Source organism: Procambarus clarkii, chromosome 33, assembly GCF_040958095.1.
Source record: "Procambarus clarkii isolate CNS0578487 chromosome 33, FALCON_Pclarkii_2.0, whole genome shotgun sequence".
NCBI classification, from domain to species: Eukaryota; Metazoa; Arthropoda; class Malacostraca; order Decapoda; family Cambaridae; genus Procambarus; species Procambarus clarkii.
This window is the reverse complement of record NC_091182.1, coordinates 37,991,870-38,012,225: the sequence shown is the minus strand read 5'-3', so window position 1 is coordinate 38,012,225 and position 20,356 is coordinate 37,991,870. Positions and strand designations below refer to the sequence as shown.

The following is a 20,356-nucleotide window of genomic DNA, read 5'->3' as shown; positions in this document are numbered from 1 at the left end:
GTATGTTTATGTAATAAACTAATTTTGTATTTGTTGACCAAACCACACACTAAAAATTGAAGAGACGACTTTAATCGACTTGATAATGGTCCAGGACGGACAGAAATGTCGTTGTCTCTTCAAATTTCTAGTGTGTGGTTTGGTCAACATTTTTCAGCCACTTTATTGTGACTTTTATCTGCAAATTTTTATTCTCCTAATTTTCATGAATAGAATATTACATAACCCGCCTTTGTTTTTTGCCTTTGTTTATTACACTGTCCTGTTTTTATATCGGGGAAAATAATGGTCCACCTTAGTATAAGCTAATGGGAGGTACTCAAAAAGTAGTTTTATTACACTCGACAATACAGTATATTTATTTTTAGCTGTCATATAATAGGCATTCATGGCACTGGGTCATTTGATACATTTACAGGAAAGTGATAAACAAAAATAACATTGGATTCTTTATAATCAGAGTACTGTATTTTAAGTTATCTCTTCATAATATTTTAAATCATTTTATTACAGTGTCATACCTAAAATATTTTTACTCTCGCCTATTCTTAAAACTTCTTTGTTCATTCTTTGAAGATTTTTAGACTTTATTAGTTAAACTACAGAACTAACCAATTGATTTTATACTTTTTAGGTCGCAATGAAAAAGGTCAGCTAGGTGTTGGTGATACAGAAAATCGGAGTGGTATCATGGCAATGGATACCATGGCAGAATTTACTGTGGTGTCGGCTGCCGTGGGTCGTAATCACACGCTCCTCCTGACAGACCGTGGTAGTGTATTTGCCTGTGGCGACAATAAGTCAGGTCAGTGTGGTACAGGCAGCACTAATGCCATTATCCACACTCCATGCAGGATCAGCTTTAAGGAGGCAAAGATTGGTAAGGTAAATATTGGATGTGTTTTGTTGCTAGGAATGTTAACCATCTTTCAGCCACAGTGTTGGTAACAGAGGTGTGTGTGTGTGCGTGTGTGTGTGCTCACCTAGTTGTACTCGCCTAGTTGTGCTTGCGGGGGTTGAGCTCTGGCTCTTTGGTCCCGCCTATCAACCGTCAATCAACAGGTGTACAGGTTCCTGAGCCTATTGGGCTCTATCATATCTACACTTGAAACTGTGTATGGAGTCAGCCTCCACCACATTGCTTCCTAATGCATTCCATTTGTCAACCACTCTGACACTAAAAAAGTTCTTTCTAATATCTCTGTGGCTCATTTGGCCACTCAGTTTCCACCTGTGTCCCCTAGTGCGTGTGCCTCTTGTGTTAAATAGCCTGTCTTTATCAACCCTGTCGATTCCCTTGAGAATCTTGAATGTGGGGATCATGTCCCCCCTAACTTGCATTCCAGAATTACAGATACAATTACCCACCGAAAGGGAACTACAACTACGACAGACAACTGCCCTACAACAATCAGTACTGGTCAGAACAAACTCATTATGTCCACGAATAATGGGCTTGCCGAAAAAGTCTCTCATTCAAACTATCACTAATAGAGTAACCTCATTCATCTTTGCCAACATACAAGGACTGAAAACAAGAACAAACAACAAAGTACAGTTCATAAATGGCCTACTCACGGAGTCAAATGCAGTATTTGGAGCTTTCACAGAAACCCATGCAGGGAAATTGTTGGACAGTGAGATCTGGATTCCAGGATATAACCTATACAGGTGTGATAGGAAAATTAGGTCACATGGAGGAGTGGGTCTGTATATTAGGGAAGACCTTGTATGCTCGGAGCTCCTAAACGTTACAAATGAGGTGGTAGAGGTACTGGGATTAAAAATAGAGAAAATAAATTTAGTGATTTTAATATACAAACCGCCAGATGCAACGGCTGAGGAATTCACAGAACAGATAAGCAAAATAGAGAATAGCCTTGATAATTTGGAGAACCCGATACCTGATATTATCTTCCTAGGCGACTTCAACTTGCCTAGTCTCAGGTGGAAATAGCAAACAATAATATTATACCAGGAAATCTATCAGGACCTAACCAACCACAGATTAGAGAACTACTTAGATCCTGTGACAAATTTTCACTCAATCAGCAGATATCGGAGCCAACGAGAAATGAAAGTATTCTAGATCTGGTCTTTACGAACAATGAAGACATTATCAGAGACATTACGATATCAGATACCACATACTCAGATCATAAACTCGTTGAAGTGCAAACGACCATCAATACTCAGAATAGACCTAAAACGTTGATAAAGCGAGAGGGGCTATTCAGTAAATTCAATTTTAATAATAAAAGGATAGACTGGGAGATAATAAACAGGGAACTTACAAACATTCCATGGGGAACTGTTGTAAGTAATAAAAGTCCTACAGAAGGAATAGAAAAACTGACTTCAGAAGCGTATCAAGTCTGTCTGAAACATGTTCCTTTGAGGAAAGCCAGAAAGAGATCTAACGCAGAAAGAGAATGCAGACAACACTCTAAACGCAGGAAAAAAATAACGGAACTGCTTATGCAGACACGAATTTCTCGTCAAAGAAGGAATAATTTAAATAGGGAGATTGAAGAAATCGAGCGGAAATTGAAACGCTCATATGAAACTGAAGAAAGGCAGTTAGAACAGAAAGCAATTCAGGAAATAAAGAAAAATCCAAAATATTTCTTCTCGTATGCGAAATCAAAAGCAAAAACCACTGCCACCTATTCGTACAAGTGAAACTTCATACACGGAGGATGACAAAGAAATTAGTGAAATCCTAAAAAAGCAGTATGAGGACATGTTTAGCACTCCAATAAACAACATGAAAGTGGAAGATCCAGACAATTTCTTTATGCGGGATATTCAAACCCCTGTAAATATAACTGATATAAACACGAGCGCACTAAATTTTGAAAAAGAAATTGAAAACATGCCCATGCACTCGGCCCCAGGTCCAGACTCATGGAATTCAATATTTATAAAGAAATGCAAAGTGCCGGTAGCACAGGCACTCAGTATAGTGTGGAGGAAGAGCTTGGACACGGGGGAGATACCAGATGCGCTTAAAGTAGCAGACATAGCCCCTCTACACAAGGGAGGGAGCAAAGCATTGGCAAAAAATTATAGACCAGTTGCACTAACATCGCACATCATAAAAGTATTTGAGAGAGTGATTAGGAGTCAGGTCACCAATTTCATGGAGACCAATGACCTTCACAACCCAGGCCAACATGGATTTCGAGCGGGAAGATCGTGCCTCTCACAGCTACTTGAGCACTACGACAAAGTCACTGAGGCATTAGAAGAAAAACAGAATGCTGATGTGATATACACGGACTTCGCAAAGGCTTTCGATAAATGTGACCATGGCGTGATAGCACACAAAATGAAGTCAATGGGAATAACCGGTAAAGTAGGACGCTGGATACTCGGTTTTCTGTCAAACAGGACTCGGCGAGTAACGGTCAACCATATAAAATCTAGTCCAAGTGCAGTGAAAAGCTCTGTACCTCAGGGTACAGTCCTTGCACCGCTGCTTTTCCTTATTCTCATATCAGATATAGACAAAAATACAAGTCACAGCTTCGTATCATCCTTTGCAGATGATACAAAAATCAGTATGAAAATTACCTCGGCTGAGGACATTGAAAAACTTCAAGCTGATATTAATAAAGTTTTCGACTGGGCATCAGAAAATAACATGATGTTTAACAGTGATAAATTCCAGGTACTCAGGTACGGTAAAAATGAGGACCTTAAACATAATACAGAGTACAAAACACAATCAAATGTACCCATAGTAGGAAAACAGCATGTAAAGGATTTGGGAATAATAATGTCTGACGACCTAACGTTTAAGGAGCATAACCAAGCAAATATTGCGACAGCCAGAAAAATGATAGGATGGATTCCGAGAACTTTCAAATCCAGGGATCCCATCACAATGGTTGTACTCTTCAAGTCACTTGTGTTGTCCCGTCTTGAGTACTGCTCAGTACTCACTTCCCCCTTCAAAGCAGGAGAGATTGCTGAAATAGAGGGAATACAGAGAACATATACGGCACGCATAGACGCAATAAAGCACCTAAATTATTGGGATCGTCTCAAAGCCCTCCAAATGTACTCACTAGAAAGAAGACAAGAGAGATATCAAATAATATACACCTGGAAGATACTGGAGGGCCAAGTACCAAATCTACACAGTAAAATAACAACGTACTGGAGTGAACGATATGGAAGAAAATGTAGAATAGAACCAGTGAAGAGCAGAGGTGCCATAGGCACAATCAGAGAACACTGTATAAACATCAGAGGTCCGCGGTTGTTCAACGTCCTCCCAGCAAGCATAAGAAATATTGCCGGAACAACCGTGGACATCTTCAAGAGGAAACGAGATTTATTCCTCCAAGGAGTGCCGGACCAACCGGGCTGTGGTGGGTATGTGGGCCTGCGGGCTGCGCTAAGCAACAGCCTGGTGGACCAAACTCTCACAAGTCAAGCCTGGCCTCGGGCCGGGCTTGGGGAGTAGAAGAACTCACAGAACCCCATCAACCAGGTATCAACCAGGTAACTCTTCTGTCTTCCAACGAAGTGAGGTTCAATTCCTGTAGTCTCTCCTCGTAGCTCATACCTCTCAGCTCTGGTACTAGTCTGGTGGCAAACCTTTGAACCTTTTCCAGTTTCGTCTTATGCTTGACTAGATATGGACTCCATGCTGGAGCCGCATACTCCAGGATTGGTCTGACATATGTGGTATATGTCAGGCCTTGTAGCCTGGTGGATAGCGGCAGGACTCGTAATTCTGTGGCGCGGGTTCGATTCCCGCACGAGGCAGAAACAAATGGGCAAAGTTTCTTTCACCCTGAATGCCCCTGTTACCTAGCAGTAAATAGGTATCTGGGAGTTAAGTCAGCTGTCACGGGCTGCTTCCTGGGGGTGGAGGCCTGGTCGAGGACCGGGCCACGGGGACACTAAAAGCCCCGAAATCATCTCAAGATAACCTCAAGATATAATGTTCTGAAAGATTCCTTACACAAGTTTCTAAAGGCCGTTCTTATGTTAGCCAACCTGGCATATGCTGCTGATGTTATCCTCTTGATATGAGCTTCAGGGGACAGGTCTGGCATGATATCAACCCGCAGGTCTTTCTCTCTCTCTGACTCTTGAAGTATTTCATCTCCCAAGTGATACCTTGTATCTGGTCTCCTGCTTCCTACCCCTATCTTCATTACATTACATTTGCTTGGGTTAAACTCTAACATCCATTTGTTCGACCATTCCTGCAGCTTGTCCAGGTCTTCTTGAAGCCTCAAGCTGTCCTCCTCTGTCTTAATCCTTCTCATAATTTTGGCGTCATCAGCAAACATTGAGAGGAATGAGTATACCCTCTGGGAGATCATTTACGTATATCAGAAACAGGATAGGTCCAAGCACAGAGCCCTGTGGGACTCCACTGGTGACTTCACGCCATTCTGAGGTCTCACCCCTCACTATAACTCTCTGCTTCCTATTGCTTAGGTACTCCCTTATCCACTGGAGCGCCCTACCAGTTACTCCTGCCTGTTTCTCCGGCTTATGCATCAACCTTTTATGGGGTACTGTATCAAAGGCTTTCCGACAGTCCAAAAAAAATGCAGTCCGCCCATCCTTCTCTTTCTTGCTTAATCTTTGTCACCTGATCATAGAATTCTATCAAGCCTGTAAGGCAAGATTTACCCTCCCTGAACCCATGTTGATGGGTTGTCACGAAGTCTCTTCTCTCCAGATGTGTTACTAGGTTTTTTCTCACAATCTTCTCCATCACCTTGCATGGTATAAAAGTTAAGGACACTGGCCTGTAGTTCAGTGCCTCTTGTCTGTCACCCTTTTTAAATATTGGTACTACATTAGCAGTCTTCCATACTTCTGGTAGGTCTCCCGTTTCCAGTGACCTACTATACACTATGGAGAGTGGCAAGCAAAGTGCTCCTGCACACTCTTTCAATACCCATGGTGAGATTCCATCCGGCCCAACAGCTTTTCTCACATCCAGCTCCAATAGGTGCTTCTTGACCTCATCTCTTGTAATTTCGAACCTTTCCAAGGTCACCTGGTTTGCTGCCACCTCTCCTAGCGCCTTGACTTCTCCCTGTTCTATTGTAAAGACCTCCTGGAACCTTTTGTTGAGTTCTTCACACACCTCTTTGTCATTCTCTGTGTGCCTGTCCTCGCCCACCCTAAGTTTCATCACCTGTTCCTTCACTGTTGTCTTCCTCCTGATGTGACTGTGTAGTAGCTTTGGTTCGGTCTTGGCTTTATTAGCTATATCATTTTCATACCTTTTCTCAGCTGCTCTTCTCACACTAACATACTCGTTCCTGGTTCTCTGGTATCTCTCTCTACTCTCTACTGTGTGTGTGTGTGTGTGTGTGTAATTACCTAAGTGTAATTACCTATTTTGTGTGTGTGTGTTATTCGTGATTGTGCGTTTGGTTAAAACATTGATGGTATCCTAAAGGCCTTGGAAGATGTCAAAGATAAATGCTTAAGCAAAGAGTTTGGTTAAACACTTACCGGTGGCTAGTTTTGCGTGTTCTGCTACACGAGTGTCTGAGGCCAGGTATCCATTTTGTTAACTTGATGAACAAGACCTGCGGTCATCACAACTGATGGGTGCCTTCTGTAGACAAAGAAGTCATTCCATACTAAATCATGACAAAAATGTACTTTTCAATACAACCATCTCAGATTTTCATGAAATTTTTGGTAGGATGTTAATGGACATGAAGCAACATATACAAAATTTTACATTCAGTGATGCATGATATTCATGCAGCAGGGTTGGCAATGTGAAGAAAAATACATTTTTGCTTAGACTCGACAAAAAAAAAAAAATCAATAACATTGCTTCTAATTGAAGTAATACCTTCATTTTGTGCATATGTTGAAGCTAAAAACCATAGTTTTGTTAAAAATAGCTTTTACATTAAATAATGAATTTTTTATTTAAAGATCACACATGATCTTTAGGGAGGGGGGGGGGGGAATGTTACATGGTTCAAAGCATTCTCTTTGGTATTAGATAAATTTTGGAATGGCTTTTGGAAAAGGATTAAAAAAAAATTACGGTGGTATTCCTCACATGCATTAAAGTACCTTAGCTTATGGAAATTAACATATTGGACAATGAAATATAATGTCATATTCAACCTTGAGAAAAACTTAACAATCATTGCAAGTTAAATACCTTCTCTGCTGCACCACTTCTGAGCCTTGAGTGTCTGCAGCGGTTAATGTGTAAGTTTTGCCAGTTTCACTATGTGGATTAACCTTAGTGAGAACTTGTTCAATGGCAATGTTCATTATGTCTGGCTGATGAGGATAGACGTGTGAGGAGGATAGACCCGGAACAACAACTGAACTGGTGGGGAAAAGGGTAAATACACCTCCGCTTCAATCAAGGCACCGCCACAGTGAGAGCCTCGCAGTCGGGGGATGCAGCCATGTAAGAGGGAAGGTGACAGCCAAAAGATGTGCCGCCCAATGTGTCCAGCCTCGCAGGCGTCTCACCGAAGAAACCCCTCATGTGGTTCAGGCAATGAACCTCCGGGGAGCAATTGGAGTGGAGGAAATCAGATATGTCCATGCATAATGGACCTGCCTGAAAAATCTTCATAAAAATAAAACAAATAGAGTAACCTTATTCATCTTTTGCCTACATACAAGGGCTTAAAAAAAAAAAAAGAGTAAAAACATAAGTATTGTTCATAAGTGGCCTTCTCAGTCAACTTTCACAGAAATCCATGCAGGGGAATTCTTGGACAATGAGATCTGGATACCAGAATATAATCTATATAGATGTGATTAGGGTAAATAGGTCACATGGAGGATTAGGTTTGTATATTAGAGCACTTTGTATTCTCAGTGCTCCTTTACAAATGAGGTGGTACTGGGAGTAAAAATAGAATATAAACAGTTATTCTCATACACAAACTGCCAGATGCAATGATTGAGGAATTCACAGAACAAACAAAATAGAGAATAGCCTCAACAATCTAGTAAACCCAATACGATACCTGATAGTATCTTCCTTGGTGACTTCAACTTGCCCAGTCAAAGATGGCAAACAATAATATTATAGCAGGAAATCTATCTGGAAATAACCAACCACAGGTCAGACAACTAATGATATTGTGACCAAATTTCACTCGCCAGCAGATAATGGAGCCAACTAGGTTAAAAAAATATTCTAGATCTGATCTTCACAAATGGTGAAGACAGACATATTACAATTACAGATACCACATACTCAGATCACCAGCTCATTGAAGTGCAAACTAACATCAATACTGGTAACAGGCCTAAAAAAAATTATCAAGCGAAAGGAGTTATTCAGTGAATTTTAATAATAAAAGGATAGACTGGGAAAAATAATAGGAACTTACAAACATCCAATGGAAAACTGTGAAGCATATAAAACAGGGGTTGCCAAACAGTGGCTTGCGAGCAACATGCGGCTCCTTGACCTTTTAATATGTGACCTCCTACACAGGGGATAGCTCAACTGACAGCTGAAGTATACAAGATCTACTTGAAGCATGTGTCTGTGAGGAGGGTCAGAAAGAGGACCACTTTAGAAATAGAATGTGGACAACTGTACAGGAGAAGGAAAAACTTAACGGAAATGCTTAAGCACACACATCTAGAACAGAGCAAACGTTGAAGCGATTATACGAGTGAGGAAATAGAATTGAAACAGTCATACAGGAGATAAAAAAAAAAATCCAGAATATTTTTTCACATGTGCAAAATCTAAAACCTCCCAGTATTGGACCTACAGAAGGGAGTTGATTATAAGTGCAGACCAACTGTGCAGACCTAGCTGGTACACTTCATATATAAATCTTATTTAAAGTGTCTGAAAACTGTGTAGGAAGCAACAAATTGTAAGAAATGAAAATATGAAGATGAAAACACAAATTTTCAACCAGAGTGGAGGAAGAGTTTGCATTCACAGTTAAAGCAAGTAAACCTTTGTGCCTTATCTCCCAAGTGCCACTGTCATTACAAAGCCAGTAACTTGAAATGCCAATATGAAATTAATCACAAAATCTTTTCATATGAATATCCACCTAAATCAGACTTGAAGGAAAAACAGGTTAAACGATTTAAAATAATAAATAGCCAGGAGACACTGTTGACATTGTTCAGTAAGGAAGTCGATACAACGACTAAAGCCAGTTTTGTTACGTCGTGGAGTATTGCTCGTGCTGCATGTATGAATAAATAATTTTGCATTTAATATGCATTTATTTAAATTTATTGGAAAGTTGTATAACAAAATGTGTGTGTAACAAAAACTAAGGTGTAAATATTGTTCGTGTGGTGCAGCTTTCAAACACCTGAGTTTTATCATTTGAGGCTCTTGTAGTAAACAAGTTTGTACATCCTTGATACATAATCGGCCTGAAACATGTTCCTTTGCAGAAAGCTAGAAAGAGAAAAAAAACAAGAAAGAAAAAGTACAAAAGAAAAAGGTAATGGAATTGCTTAACTCTTAAACTGAGCAAAACGTCATATGATGTGTGACATTGAAGGGGGTATAATTCTAAAGTTTGAATTGTGTAAAAATTACTTAACACTATCATGCGCCGTTTGTGCTCGCTGCAGAAATGACGTCATGCGCCGTTCGGTGCGGGCGAGTGTGCGGCGACACCGAAAAGTTTATACTTTTTTCAGTTTTCTCACCGTAATTCTCATGCTATGTCGTTCGTTTTGGTATCATTCTGTTTGCAATAGAATTCCCTACAGGGGTATATGAATATAAGGTCCAAAAGCCCGCTGTGACTCCCCACAGCAAAGCCTAAAGTCGGCCAAGTTACCCGTGAGCACGCAAAATCAGTAAAATGTGTATACCCGTTTCAGTTTTCTCACCGTAATTCTCATGCTATGTCGTTCGTTTTGGTATCATTCTGTTTGCAATAGAATTCCCTACAGGGGTATATGCATATAAGGTCCAAAAGCCCGCTGTGACTCCCCACAGCAAAGCCTAAAGTCGGCCAAGTTACCCGTGAGCACGCAAAATCAGTAAAATGTGTATACCCGTTTTGGTTTTCTCACCGTAATTCTCATGCTATGTCGTTCGTTTTGGTATCATTCTGTTCGCAATAGAATTCTCTACAGGGGTGTATGCATACAAGGTCTAAAAGCCTGGCGTGACTCCCCACAGCAAAGCTTAAAGTCGGCCAAGTTACCCGTGAACACGCACCAATTTGCACACCTGCAGACTAATGTATATACTCGTTCAGTTTGATAACATGAATTTCGTGTTATGTGTTTCATTTTGGTGTCAAATTGTTCGCAAAATATAGGCGCGTATTTTAAAATTAGTCCCATAATAATAGAACAATAACTGGAATTTTAGCAAATATTTTAAAATTTGGACCATAAAAGTATTTACAGTAATATCTTTCTGACATAAATGTTTGCGTCACGTCCTTCATTTTGGTATCAAATTGTTTGTAATATAAAGGTGCGTATTTTAAAACTAGTCCCATAATAATAGAACAATAAATGGAATTTTAACAAATATATTAACTTTTGGACACTTTTTGACGCTCATCACCCAAAATTATTTATATATTTCCGGTGTTCTGACATCAATTTTAATTTTACGTCTTTCATTTTGGTATCAAATTGTGCGCAATCTAAAAGTGCTCATGTTGAAACCAGCCAGAAGTTGATTGGATAAAAATTGACTCTTTTTTTTTTACAAATATTTTAATACATGACACGAGCCATAGTCAGTCGCTCAGAATCGGGGAAAAAATGAGTGACGACGGGTGGCGGCAACGGAATGAGATAGTGTTAAAAATGTTAAACAAATCTCCAACTTATTGGTTTCAGCTTCGTGAAACTTTCATAAAAATATTGTAGGAAATTTATTTTAGACGAATATTTAAAAAAAAAAAAAAGGTTTTGTTGATAAAGACAACAGCTCCAATTAACTGGAACCGAGGGATAATTCAGTAATACAGAGATGCAAGTGCCTTTATATATAGCATTGGTGAGTAATACATAATAACACAAATAATGAGTAGTTATGTTATTATGCTCGTATTTTGTTATGTATCATATATTTTGTTATGTATCATATAAATACATTGCCCAATGTAATTATCAGTTACTTTAACAATGTCCAAAAAATATTTTTTTTTTTTTTTTTTTTTTTTTTTTTTAGGGATTTAGTTTTTTCCTCTTTTTGTTTATTTGAATTTGTTTTAACCTTTACATCCTGGAGAATACATACTCATCCCTAACTGTATGAAGATAGATTAAATTGGTCAATAAATAAATCGGTTACAAATCTCAGAACTTGGGACTTTGAATATTTTTGGGCTGATTTTTTTCTCGGATTTCAAATTCTATTTTCCTTGTTTCTTTAGGTTGTTTTGATGATAAGGGATCAGATTAGGGCTTTTTTACTTATATAAAGTATGCCCTAAATATATTCCCTAATTCATTATAATATAATTATCCCTATACCTTTTTTTTTTTTTTTTTTTTTTTTTTTTTTTTTTTTTTTTTTTTTTTTTTTTTTGGGGGGTAATTTTTTCTTGACTTCATTTCTTCACACATTGACCTACAAGTTTCACATACTTGAGTACGAATGCCAAACAATGTTTATTACAACATACAAGTAAATTCATGAATTAGAACTGCCCGGCGCCTGACAGCTGAGTGGACAGCGCTTGGGATTCGTAGTCCTGAGGTTCCGAGTTCGATCTTTGGTGGAGGTGGATGCAAATGGGCAAAAAGTTTTTCACCCTGCTTCCCCTGTTACCTAGCAGTAAATAAGTACCTGGGAGTTAGACAGCTGCTACGTGCTGCTTCCTGAAGGTGTGTAACAAAAAGGAGACCTGGTTAAGGACTGGGCCGCGGGGGACGCTAAGCCCCGAAATCATCTCGAGATAATCTCAAGATAACCTTATTCATTGTCGATAACTTTAATTATATCTATAACTAGAATTTCAACTTCAGTATCCAAAAATCTAGTTTCTGGCCAATTCTCACCATTTTTACATAGTGTGCACAGCTGTCTGTTCTGCTATCCCTATAGAATTGATTTTTTATAAACCCCTAAACGTTTGGAGTTATAAATTTTTGTTGACTAAATTTGTGTACATTTCAAATGCCATATTGATAATTTTTCTGGGGGGAGCCCCTACGGCTCCCCGGAGCTATCCATGGCTGATATGGATACCCTAACTATTTTGCATCAGTCGATATGGGTGGAGTTCTAGGCCTATCGGGGACCACTAGCCAGAACTTGGCCCCTTCACAGAGGCACGGGAAGCAATGGCCCATAGAAATGCACGTGTGATTTGGAGCGTTCTTTATCTGCCATTGATCGGGACAGGCACCCAGAAAGATAAACGCCACAAAACAAACCCCTAGTCTGGTTAACAACGAAAATCGTTAAATGAGTGGACAGAACTCCCCAAAAGAAAAAGGGGCAAACAAGCATGACATCACATGAGCCGCGCTGCATGTCCACACAGCTTCCCCCTCCCCGGGAGGGGGAAGGGGGAGCCCCAGATCCCCCGTGCCGGCGATCCCCATCCCCAGTTCCTCGGCTGATGGGCACAGTTGTGTGGCTCCAGCTCCAGTCTTCTCTCAGTGCTGTTCATTGTTTTCAGTGCTGCTCTTACAGTGGTCGTGTGAGCTGGGAGTAATATTCTCAGGTACTTGGGCTGCATGTGCTTAAGGTCTCCTTCCCTGAGTGCCCTGTAAGTACCACCCTTGGGCCTTGGGGTTCCCTCCCACAGGTCACCATGGGTCTACCTCTGTTGGCCTTATGCTGCTTGGCATTTGGCCACCCCGAGTGTGTGGAGGTTTTCCTCCCTTGTTTGCCTTGGGGTAAGTGGGTTACCCGGTGGTTGCTCGAGGGTCTGTGCGGGTGCTTGAACTTTGCGATGTTGGTCTGTCCGCCGGGTCGGGTTTGGCTTAGTCGGCTGTTCTGGTTCCTTCGGGGACGTCCCTTCCACCTCTCTCGTGATCGCTGGGTTCGTTCCCCGGGGGCCTTGTGTCGGCTGCTGCTTCGCCGGCTTCCTCTTCGGGTTTTTCGGGGTTCTGTGCCTTGGCTCCTACCCAAGCCCTTGCTCGATGTGTTCACGGACGCGTCGTCTCTCGGCTGGGGCTTTGTGACCAGTGCTCACCAGGCCGAACAGGGACGGTGGGGTCTGTCCTTCTGTCGGGTCCACAGCACGGTGCGGGAGTTCGCGGCGGTGTGGTTTACGCTTCGGAGGGTTTAGGTCGCCCGCGAATCGACGATCCAGCTCCATTCGGACTGCTCCCCGGTGGTTCATTGCCTGAACAGAGGGGCTGGATGCGATCCTTGGCTCTTTGGGATTGGTCGCTTTAGGTGATTCGTCTGCTGAGTTCTCTGGCTTTGGCTCTCCTGGCGGTTCACGTCCGGGGGGGTTGTCCAACATCCTGGCAGATGCCCCGTCTTGGTTTGTTCCCCTGTCCATGGAATGGACGGTCGACGCTGACTCGTACAGTTGGTGCTGCCAGACGTTCGGGCGCCTGGAGGTGGAATTCTTCGCGTCTGCGTAGTCGAGGTGTCTTCCAGTATATGTGGCGCCCTACCCCGACTGCGAGGCTGTCGGGATCGTTGCCTTTCCACAGGACTGGTCGAGGTGAGGTTCCTGTACCTCTCTTCCCCAGTTCAGCTGCTGTTCCAGGTCCTGGCACGCTTGGAGACTTACCAGGGGCGAGTAGTCCTCTTGGCCCCATGGTGGCCGTGGTTTCAGGCGCTGCTTGCCCGGTGTCCGAACCCGGAGGTTTTTCTGCGGCTCCGCCTCTTTCAGGCGATTGGCCCGGTCCGGTTCGCTCTTCTCCGCGAGTCTTCGCGTTTGGTATTTTTGAATCGTGTTTATCACCATCTCTATGGTGATCAGGTGGCTTCCTTACTGGTTTCCCACCTGTGGACTTCCTCTCGGCGGCAGTATGAAGTTTCCTGGCAGTCCTTCCGGTTCTTTTTATCCCTTCGTCGTTGCTCTTTGCTTTCAGTTCAGGTGGTGTTGTCCTTTCTCTCTTGGTTCCAGGACAGTCATCTTATGCCTAATACAGTCGCCTCGTATCGTGCGGCGCTGGCGGAGCCAGCTCCTTCTCTTCCATCCGTCGGGTCCTCTCAAAGTGGGTTCGATTGGGGGTGGGCAAAACGCCTCATTTTTTCCGGTGGGTTTCTCTGCCTTTTTCAAATTCCGATCTGGGTCTATGCTGATCTCCGGTTCATTCTGGACTTCTCATCTGTACCGATTGATTCCTTGCTCCTCCTTTCGAAGGACACGTCCGATGGGTCATGGTGACCCATCTGCTAGGTCTTCGGGTCTTGCCCTACCTCAACAACTCCCAGCTCACCAGGTTCGGGTTCCTGGTGCGCTAGCGGAAGTCCCAGTGGGTCCTGCTCCGCAACCTTGCTCCTGTTGCAGTCCTGCTGTCTGCTGTTTTTGAGGACAGCGTCATTGGCTCCTACACAGCAGCTCAAGCAACTGCTGGGGGGTCAGGGAGGACCCCCCATCAGTTGCTTGAGCTGCTGTGTAGGAGCCTGAACTTTGCTCTTCTAGTTTATCAGCTGCCCTGGATTTGACTTCAGAGGCTGTTCTAGTATCTTCAGGGCAGCCTCTTTCGCTTCTCTTGTGATCACTGGGTTCGATCCCCGTTGTCCTTTAGCAGGTTGCTGCATCACAGGTTTCCTCTAAAGGGGTTTATGGGATTCGATGCCATGGTGCCTTCCTCTTCCCTCGCTCAATGTGTTCACGGTCACCTCGGCTGGGGCTTTGTGACCAGTGCTCACCAGTCTGACCAGGGGTGTTGGTGGCTTGCTCTGCGTTTGGCTCGCAGCATAGTACGGGGGTTTGTGGCTGTATGGCTGGTGCTGTAGAGGATTTGGTTTCTTCCAAGCTCGGTGCTCAGGCTCCTATCGGATTGCTTCCCTGTGGTTCTTTGTCTCCAAGGGGTGGGGGGGAGGGAGGGGGGGGGGTCTCATCATTCCGTGGCTCTTTGGAGTTGGTTGCTCCAGGTGGCTCTTCTGTGAAGTTCTCAGGGTTTAGCTTTCCGCGTCGTTCACATTCGGGGAGTGTCGAACATCCTGGCAGATGGCCTGTCGCACTTCATTTGTCATTCCACGGCATGGATGGTAGACGTCGCTTCCTTCCTTTGGCTTTGCCGGATGTACGGGCGCCCGGTCGTAGACCTCTTTGCGTCGGTGTGGTTTTCGCATCTCCCATTGTACATGGCACCATTTTCCGCCTGTGAGGACCTTGTGATGAAAGCTTTTCGGCAGGACTTGTCGAGGCGGGGGTTATTGTACCTCTTTTTCCAGTCCAGCTGTTGCTCCGGGTTCTGGCTCGGCTGGAATCCTATCAGGGGGAGGGGGGGAAGTCTCTTTGCCCCATGGTGGCTGGCCTAGCCTTTTTCAAGTACTGCTTGCTCGGTGTCCGAACCTGGGCATTTTTCCTCGGCTTTGCCTCTTTCAGGTAGTCTGGCCGGTGAAGTACCTCGCTGGTACGACTTCCTCCTCCACTTTACGCGTCTGGTATTTCTGACATGTGTATCACCATTTGTATCATCAGGTGGCATTTTTGCTGATGTTCCACCTGTGGTGTTCGTCTCGGCGACAGTATGAAATTGCTTTGGCGGTCCTTCTGCCATTTTCTTTCTCTTCATTGGGTTTTGTTGGTGTCAGATAGGGTTGTTTTGTCCTGTTTTTCCTGGGTCGGCATCTTGTGCAGTATACAGTGCAACCTCGATTCGGTGAACTATATGGGACCATCCCCAGTTCGTTGCGGTGAGGGATTCGTTGCAACAGGTGATGCTTCCAAGTGGTGTTTGCATTAGTGTCTTTTGTTTTTGTACACAATAAGATGCATTATCATATAATGTACTGTACCTATATGTTACTAGTCCACTAAAAATACTAATCATAGTTTTATTTACCTTTTTATTGGCGTTATATCCATCTTGGACATACCGCCCAATAGCTAAGTGAACAGTGTTTCGGATTCGTAGTCCTGAGGTTCCAAGTTTGATCCCTGGTGGAGGCGGAGACAAATGGGCAAAAAGAATTTCATCCTGATGTTCCTGTTACCTAGCAGTAAATAGGTACCTGGGAGTTAGTTGCTATGGTCTGCTTCTTGGGGGGTGTAACAAAAAGGAGGCCTGGTCGAAGACTGGGCCGTGGGGACGCTAAGCCTCGAAATCATCTCAAGATAACCAACATCTTGAATTCCTCTGGAGTTGTGAATTCTGCTCAGTAAATACATATTGTATACAGTTAGCACTGTATTGATTATGTAGTTCTGCTGTATGTTGAATACTACAATACAGTTTATGAAAACTATTGTACACTAAAATTACTACAAATTAAATTTTAACACTTTAACATTATGTACTTTAAATTTAATACGTTCTAACTGAACGCTCCACACACACAATGTTCTAGATGTTTGCATCGGCTTTGCTGGTGCTTGCTGGTGCTGTGTGGGTGTCAGCTGCTTAATGATTCTCTGGCAATTTTCCTGTTCTTAATATTATGCCTATTCTTAAATTTTTTCATCCAATCTTCACTAGCTCGAAAATCTGGAATGTTCATCTTTGAACATCAGTCACATCATCTTGGGTGGGCAGGGTGGGTGGATGGATTGGTGGCTGACTAGCAGGCGGGTGGGGGTGGATGGATTGGTGGCTGACTAGCAGGCAGGTGGGGGTGGATGGATTGGTGGCTGACTAGCAGGCTGGTGGGGGTGGATGGATTGGTGGCTGACTAGCAGGCAGGTGGGGGTGGATGGATTGGTGGCTGACTAGCAGGCAGGTGGGGGTGGATGGATTGGTGGCTGACTAGCAGGCAGGTGGGGGTGGATGGATTGGTGGCTGACTAGCAGGCAGGTGGGGGTGGATGGATTGGTGGCTGACTAGCAGGCAGGTGGGGGTGGCTGGATTGGTGGCTGACTAGCAGGCAGGTGGGGGTGGATGGATTGGTGGCTGACTAGCAGGCGGGTGGGGGTGGATGGATTGGTGGCTGACTAGCAGGTGGGTGGATGGATAGATTGGTGGCTGATGGCTGGCATTTGATGTAGAGGTGGCTGACTTCTGGCAGGCAGGCAGGCAGGCAGGGTTAGCAGATGGGTGGATGGGTATATGGATGGATTGGTGGCTGGCAGGTAGGATGGGTGGGCAGGCAGGGTGGGTGGGTTTGTGGGTCTTAGTTCAGGCTGGCAGGGTGGGTGGGTGGGTCTTTGTTCAAGAAGTCAGGTGGGCAGGCAGGGTGGGTTTGTGGGTGGGCAGGCAGGGTGGGTTTGTGGGTGGGCAGGCAGGGTGGGTTTGTGGGTGGGCAGGCAGGGTGGGTTTGTGGGCGGGCAGGCTGGGTGGGTTTGTGGGCGGGCAGGCTGGGTGGGTCTTGGTTCAGGCAGGCAGGCAGGGTGGGTGGGCAGGCTGGGTAGGTTTGTGGGCATGTAGGCTGGTTGGGTTTGTGGGCATGTAGGCTGGTTGGGTTTGGGTGGGTCTTGGCTCAAACAAGGAGGCGGGTGGGCTGAGTGGTTGGGTTTTGTGCAGGCTACTGTATGAATACGAGGAACTAGGTCTATACACCCTACAGTTGGCTGGCGTTTACATCAGAGCCAGTAACGTAAATTTTTCTCAAATATTGGATTTACTGCACATCATATATATATTTTTGGGTTATATATTTTTTTTAACTGCCCTGAGACTTGGTCTTTGGACCAAGTCTTCTTTTTCTTTCTTTTCTGTTTGTGGTAGCCCCTTCGTTTTGTGATTGTTTTGGAAGGCAGTGTTTTTGTTGGCCTTGGCCTCTGGGGGTTGGGTTGGAGAGCTCCATGCTCTTCTCCGGCACCGGTGGTTTTGTTCCTTTTGGTCTTGGTAGTGGTTTTATTTGTTTGCAGTCATTTCCTTCTTTTCTGGCATAGACTGAGATGGCGGGCTTCCAAAGGGGTCCATTGGTTGTGGATGCTTGGTTGGTTAGACCGCAGGTGCATCATGTTCTGTGTGGGGTAGCTGCTTTATGTCGCTACCTGCAGGCCACCGGTTCTGTAATGGCGGACGCACTCTAGGTTGATTCGGTTTCCCTGGTTCCCTGTTCCAGGGATCGTATTTCTCGGGTTGATCGCAGTGTTATCAAGTCTAGCTAACCTGTGGTCTACCCTCGTGCCCATGGTGTTAAGGAATATGCCACTCTTGGGGGCTGTCTCTAGTAATATATCTTGTGACGATATTTGGGTGCAGTGGTTTTGAGGGTCGAACAGGGTCCTGGCGGCCAGGTATCTTGTGAACGTCCCAGTTCCTGTGCAGCCTTGTGTGGCTTTGGGGTGCCTTTCACGGCTGTCTGTTTTTTCCGCACTTTGAGGCCTGTGATGCTGCTGCCTTCCTGGTGAGTCCCTTTTTGTCTTTTCTGTGGGTAGTTAGTTTCAGGGAGCCGACTGGGCTCCCTACAGAAGACCAGTATTAAATATAATTGAAACGCCAGTTTCTGGGTGAGCCCTGTAGGCTCCCTGATCACCTCCCTCTGTTTGGTCGGTGGCTTTCATCATTAAAGAACTGAATTGGTGGGTTGCCGGCTTACCTGGGCCAGCTTCCCCCTTTCCCTGTAGAGGGGGAGGGTAGCGCTAATGAGCGGGGGCTAGTTGGATGAAGTGTTGCTTGTTTGTTTTCTTTTTGGAGGAGTTCTTTTGCTTTTTTTGTGGGACATAGCTCGCAATTTTCTACCTGACAGTGGTCTGTTTTGATTCGCCTACTTTTATGGGTCTTTTCCTGGTCGATGGCAAAATATGACAGTTTAAATGTAAAGTGTTCATAGGCCATTGCTCCCTGGGCAATGGCCAGGGAGAACCTAAGGGGGCCAGGTTCTGGCTCGTGGCCCATGGTAGGCATACAAAAAACTCTGCGACTGATGACACTAGAGTAGTATGGCACTTGACCAGTAAGATAGCTTCAGGGAACCAATCGGGTTCACCCAGGCACTGCTGTTTCATTACATTCGCTGCTGGTCCCCCCCCCCCCCCCCCCCCCAAGTCCAGCTGTTGCTCTGGGTCGGGTCCTACAGGGAATCCTTCTTATTTCTTGTTAGCTGGGTCAGTCGGGCACCTTGGTTTCAGGCACTGCTTGTTTGGTGTCTGAACCCAGGTTTTTTCACGGCTTTTCCTCTATCAGAGGGTCGGCTTGGTGATGTCCTACACTGGTATTTGACCTCTTCTCTTCGCGTCTGGATTTTTTATGCGTATTTATCACCTTCTCTATGGGGATTCTTTGTGGGCTTATGCTGTCTCCTTGGTCTTCTGTTCCAAGGCTTGCCAATCTCAGGTTGTCAACAGTGTCATTAAGTCTAGCCAGCATGCAGTCCACCCTTGTGCCGATAAATATCGGAAATGCGCCACTCTTTCAGCTATCTTTGCAACTATGTCCTGTTCTGATATTTGGGCGCTGAAATTTTGGGGTGAAACATGGTTCCTGGCCTGGTCGGGTTGGGTCGGGTCGGGTCGCGTGAGGTTTGGCCTTGTGTCTTGTTGTGTGAGGTTTGGCCTTGTCGTGTCGTGTGAGGTTTGGCCTTGTCGTGTCGTGTGAGGTTTGGCCTTGTCGTGTCGTGTGAGGTTTGGCCTTGTCGTGTCGTGTGAGGTTTGGCCTTGTCGTGTCGTGTGAGGTTTGGCCTTGTCGTGTCGTGTGAGGTTTGGCCTGGCCTGGCCTGGTCGGGTTGGGTCGGGTCGCGTGAGGTTTGGCCGGGTCAGGTCAGGCCAGGCCAGGTCAGGTTTGGTCTGGTCAGGGCTGAAGAGGTTAGAAAATATTAAGTTTGGCAAGCTGAAAAGTTTTTTCTTTGTTTACGTATTGCGTGTAAATAATATGCTTAGTAGATTAGTAGTGGATATTCATCCAACACTTGTGTAATTAATCATAGATCAATTACATTTAGAGTTAAATATAAAATATTTATATTTAACCCTAAATATAAGTATTACCCCAGTTATAAACTTCAGACTTTGGATGATTATTATAATAATAAGTTATTATTATTAATAATTTTTTTTTTTTTTAACTTTAAGAAACTTCAACATATGTCCATAAAATGAGAGGGGGTGTGAGGTATAGTTGGAAATACTGAGCAAGTTAAAGTAAAAGCTGCGCCATACTGTATTGTTTGAACCTAGGGATTGACGGATGGATGATAGGATTGCCAGGTAAATGTGAGAGTTGAAGTAGGGAGTTTGGAACTAACATTCTCAAGAAGGAAATTTGGAAATGTGTGTCGGGTTCCTTCGAGATATTTTGGGAATAAAGCTGGTTACAAGAGGTGGGCTTTGAAGTACTTGGATGATGGTTTCTATCTTCTCTATACCCCACAAATGCAATTTTCAAGGGGGGA

At 44.2% G+C, this 20,356-nt stretch overlaps 1 protein-coding gene across 1 annotated transcript in view; it reads left to right on the top strand.

Annotated features, from left to right (window-relative positions):
• LOC123765213 (protein RCC2 homolog) overlaps positions 1 to 20,356 on the top strand; it is a 79,311-nt gene that overhangs the window by 42,127 nt on the left and 16,828 nt on the right. The window contains exon 4 of the mRNA XM_045753683.2: positions 635 to 885. Within this exon, the coding sequence (XP_045609639.1) occupies positions 635 to 885 (251 nt within the window). The remainder of the gene's footprint in view (positions 1 to 634; positions 886 to 20,356) is intronic.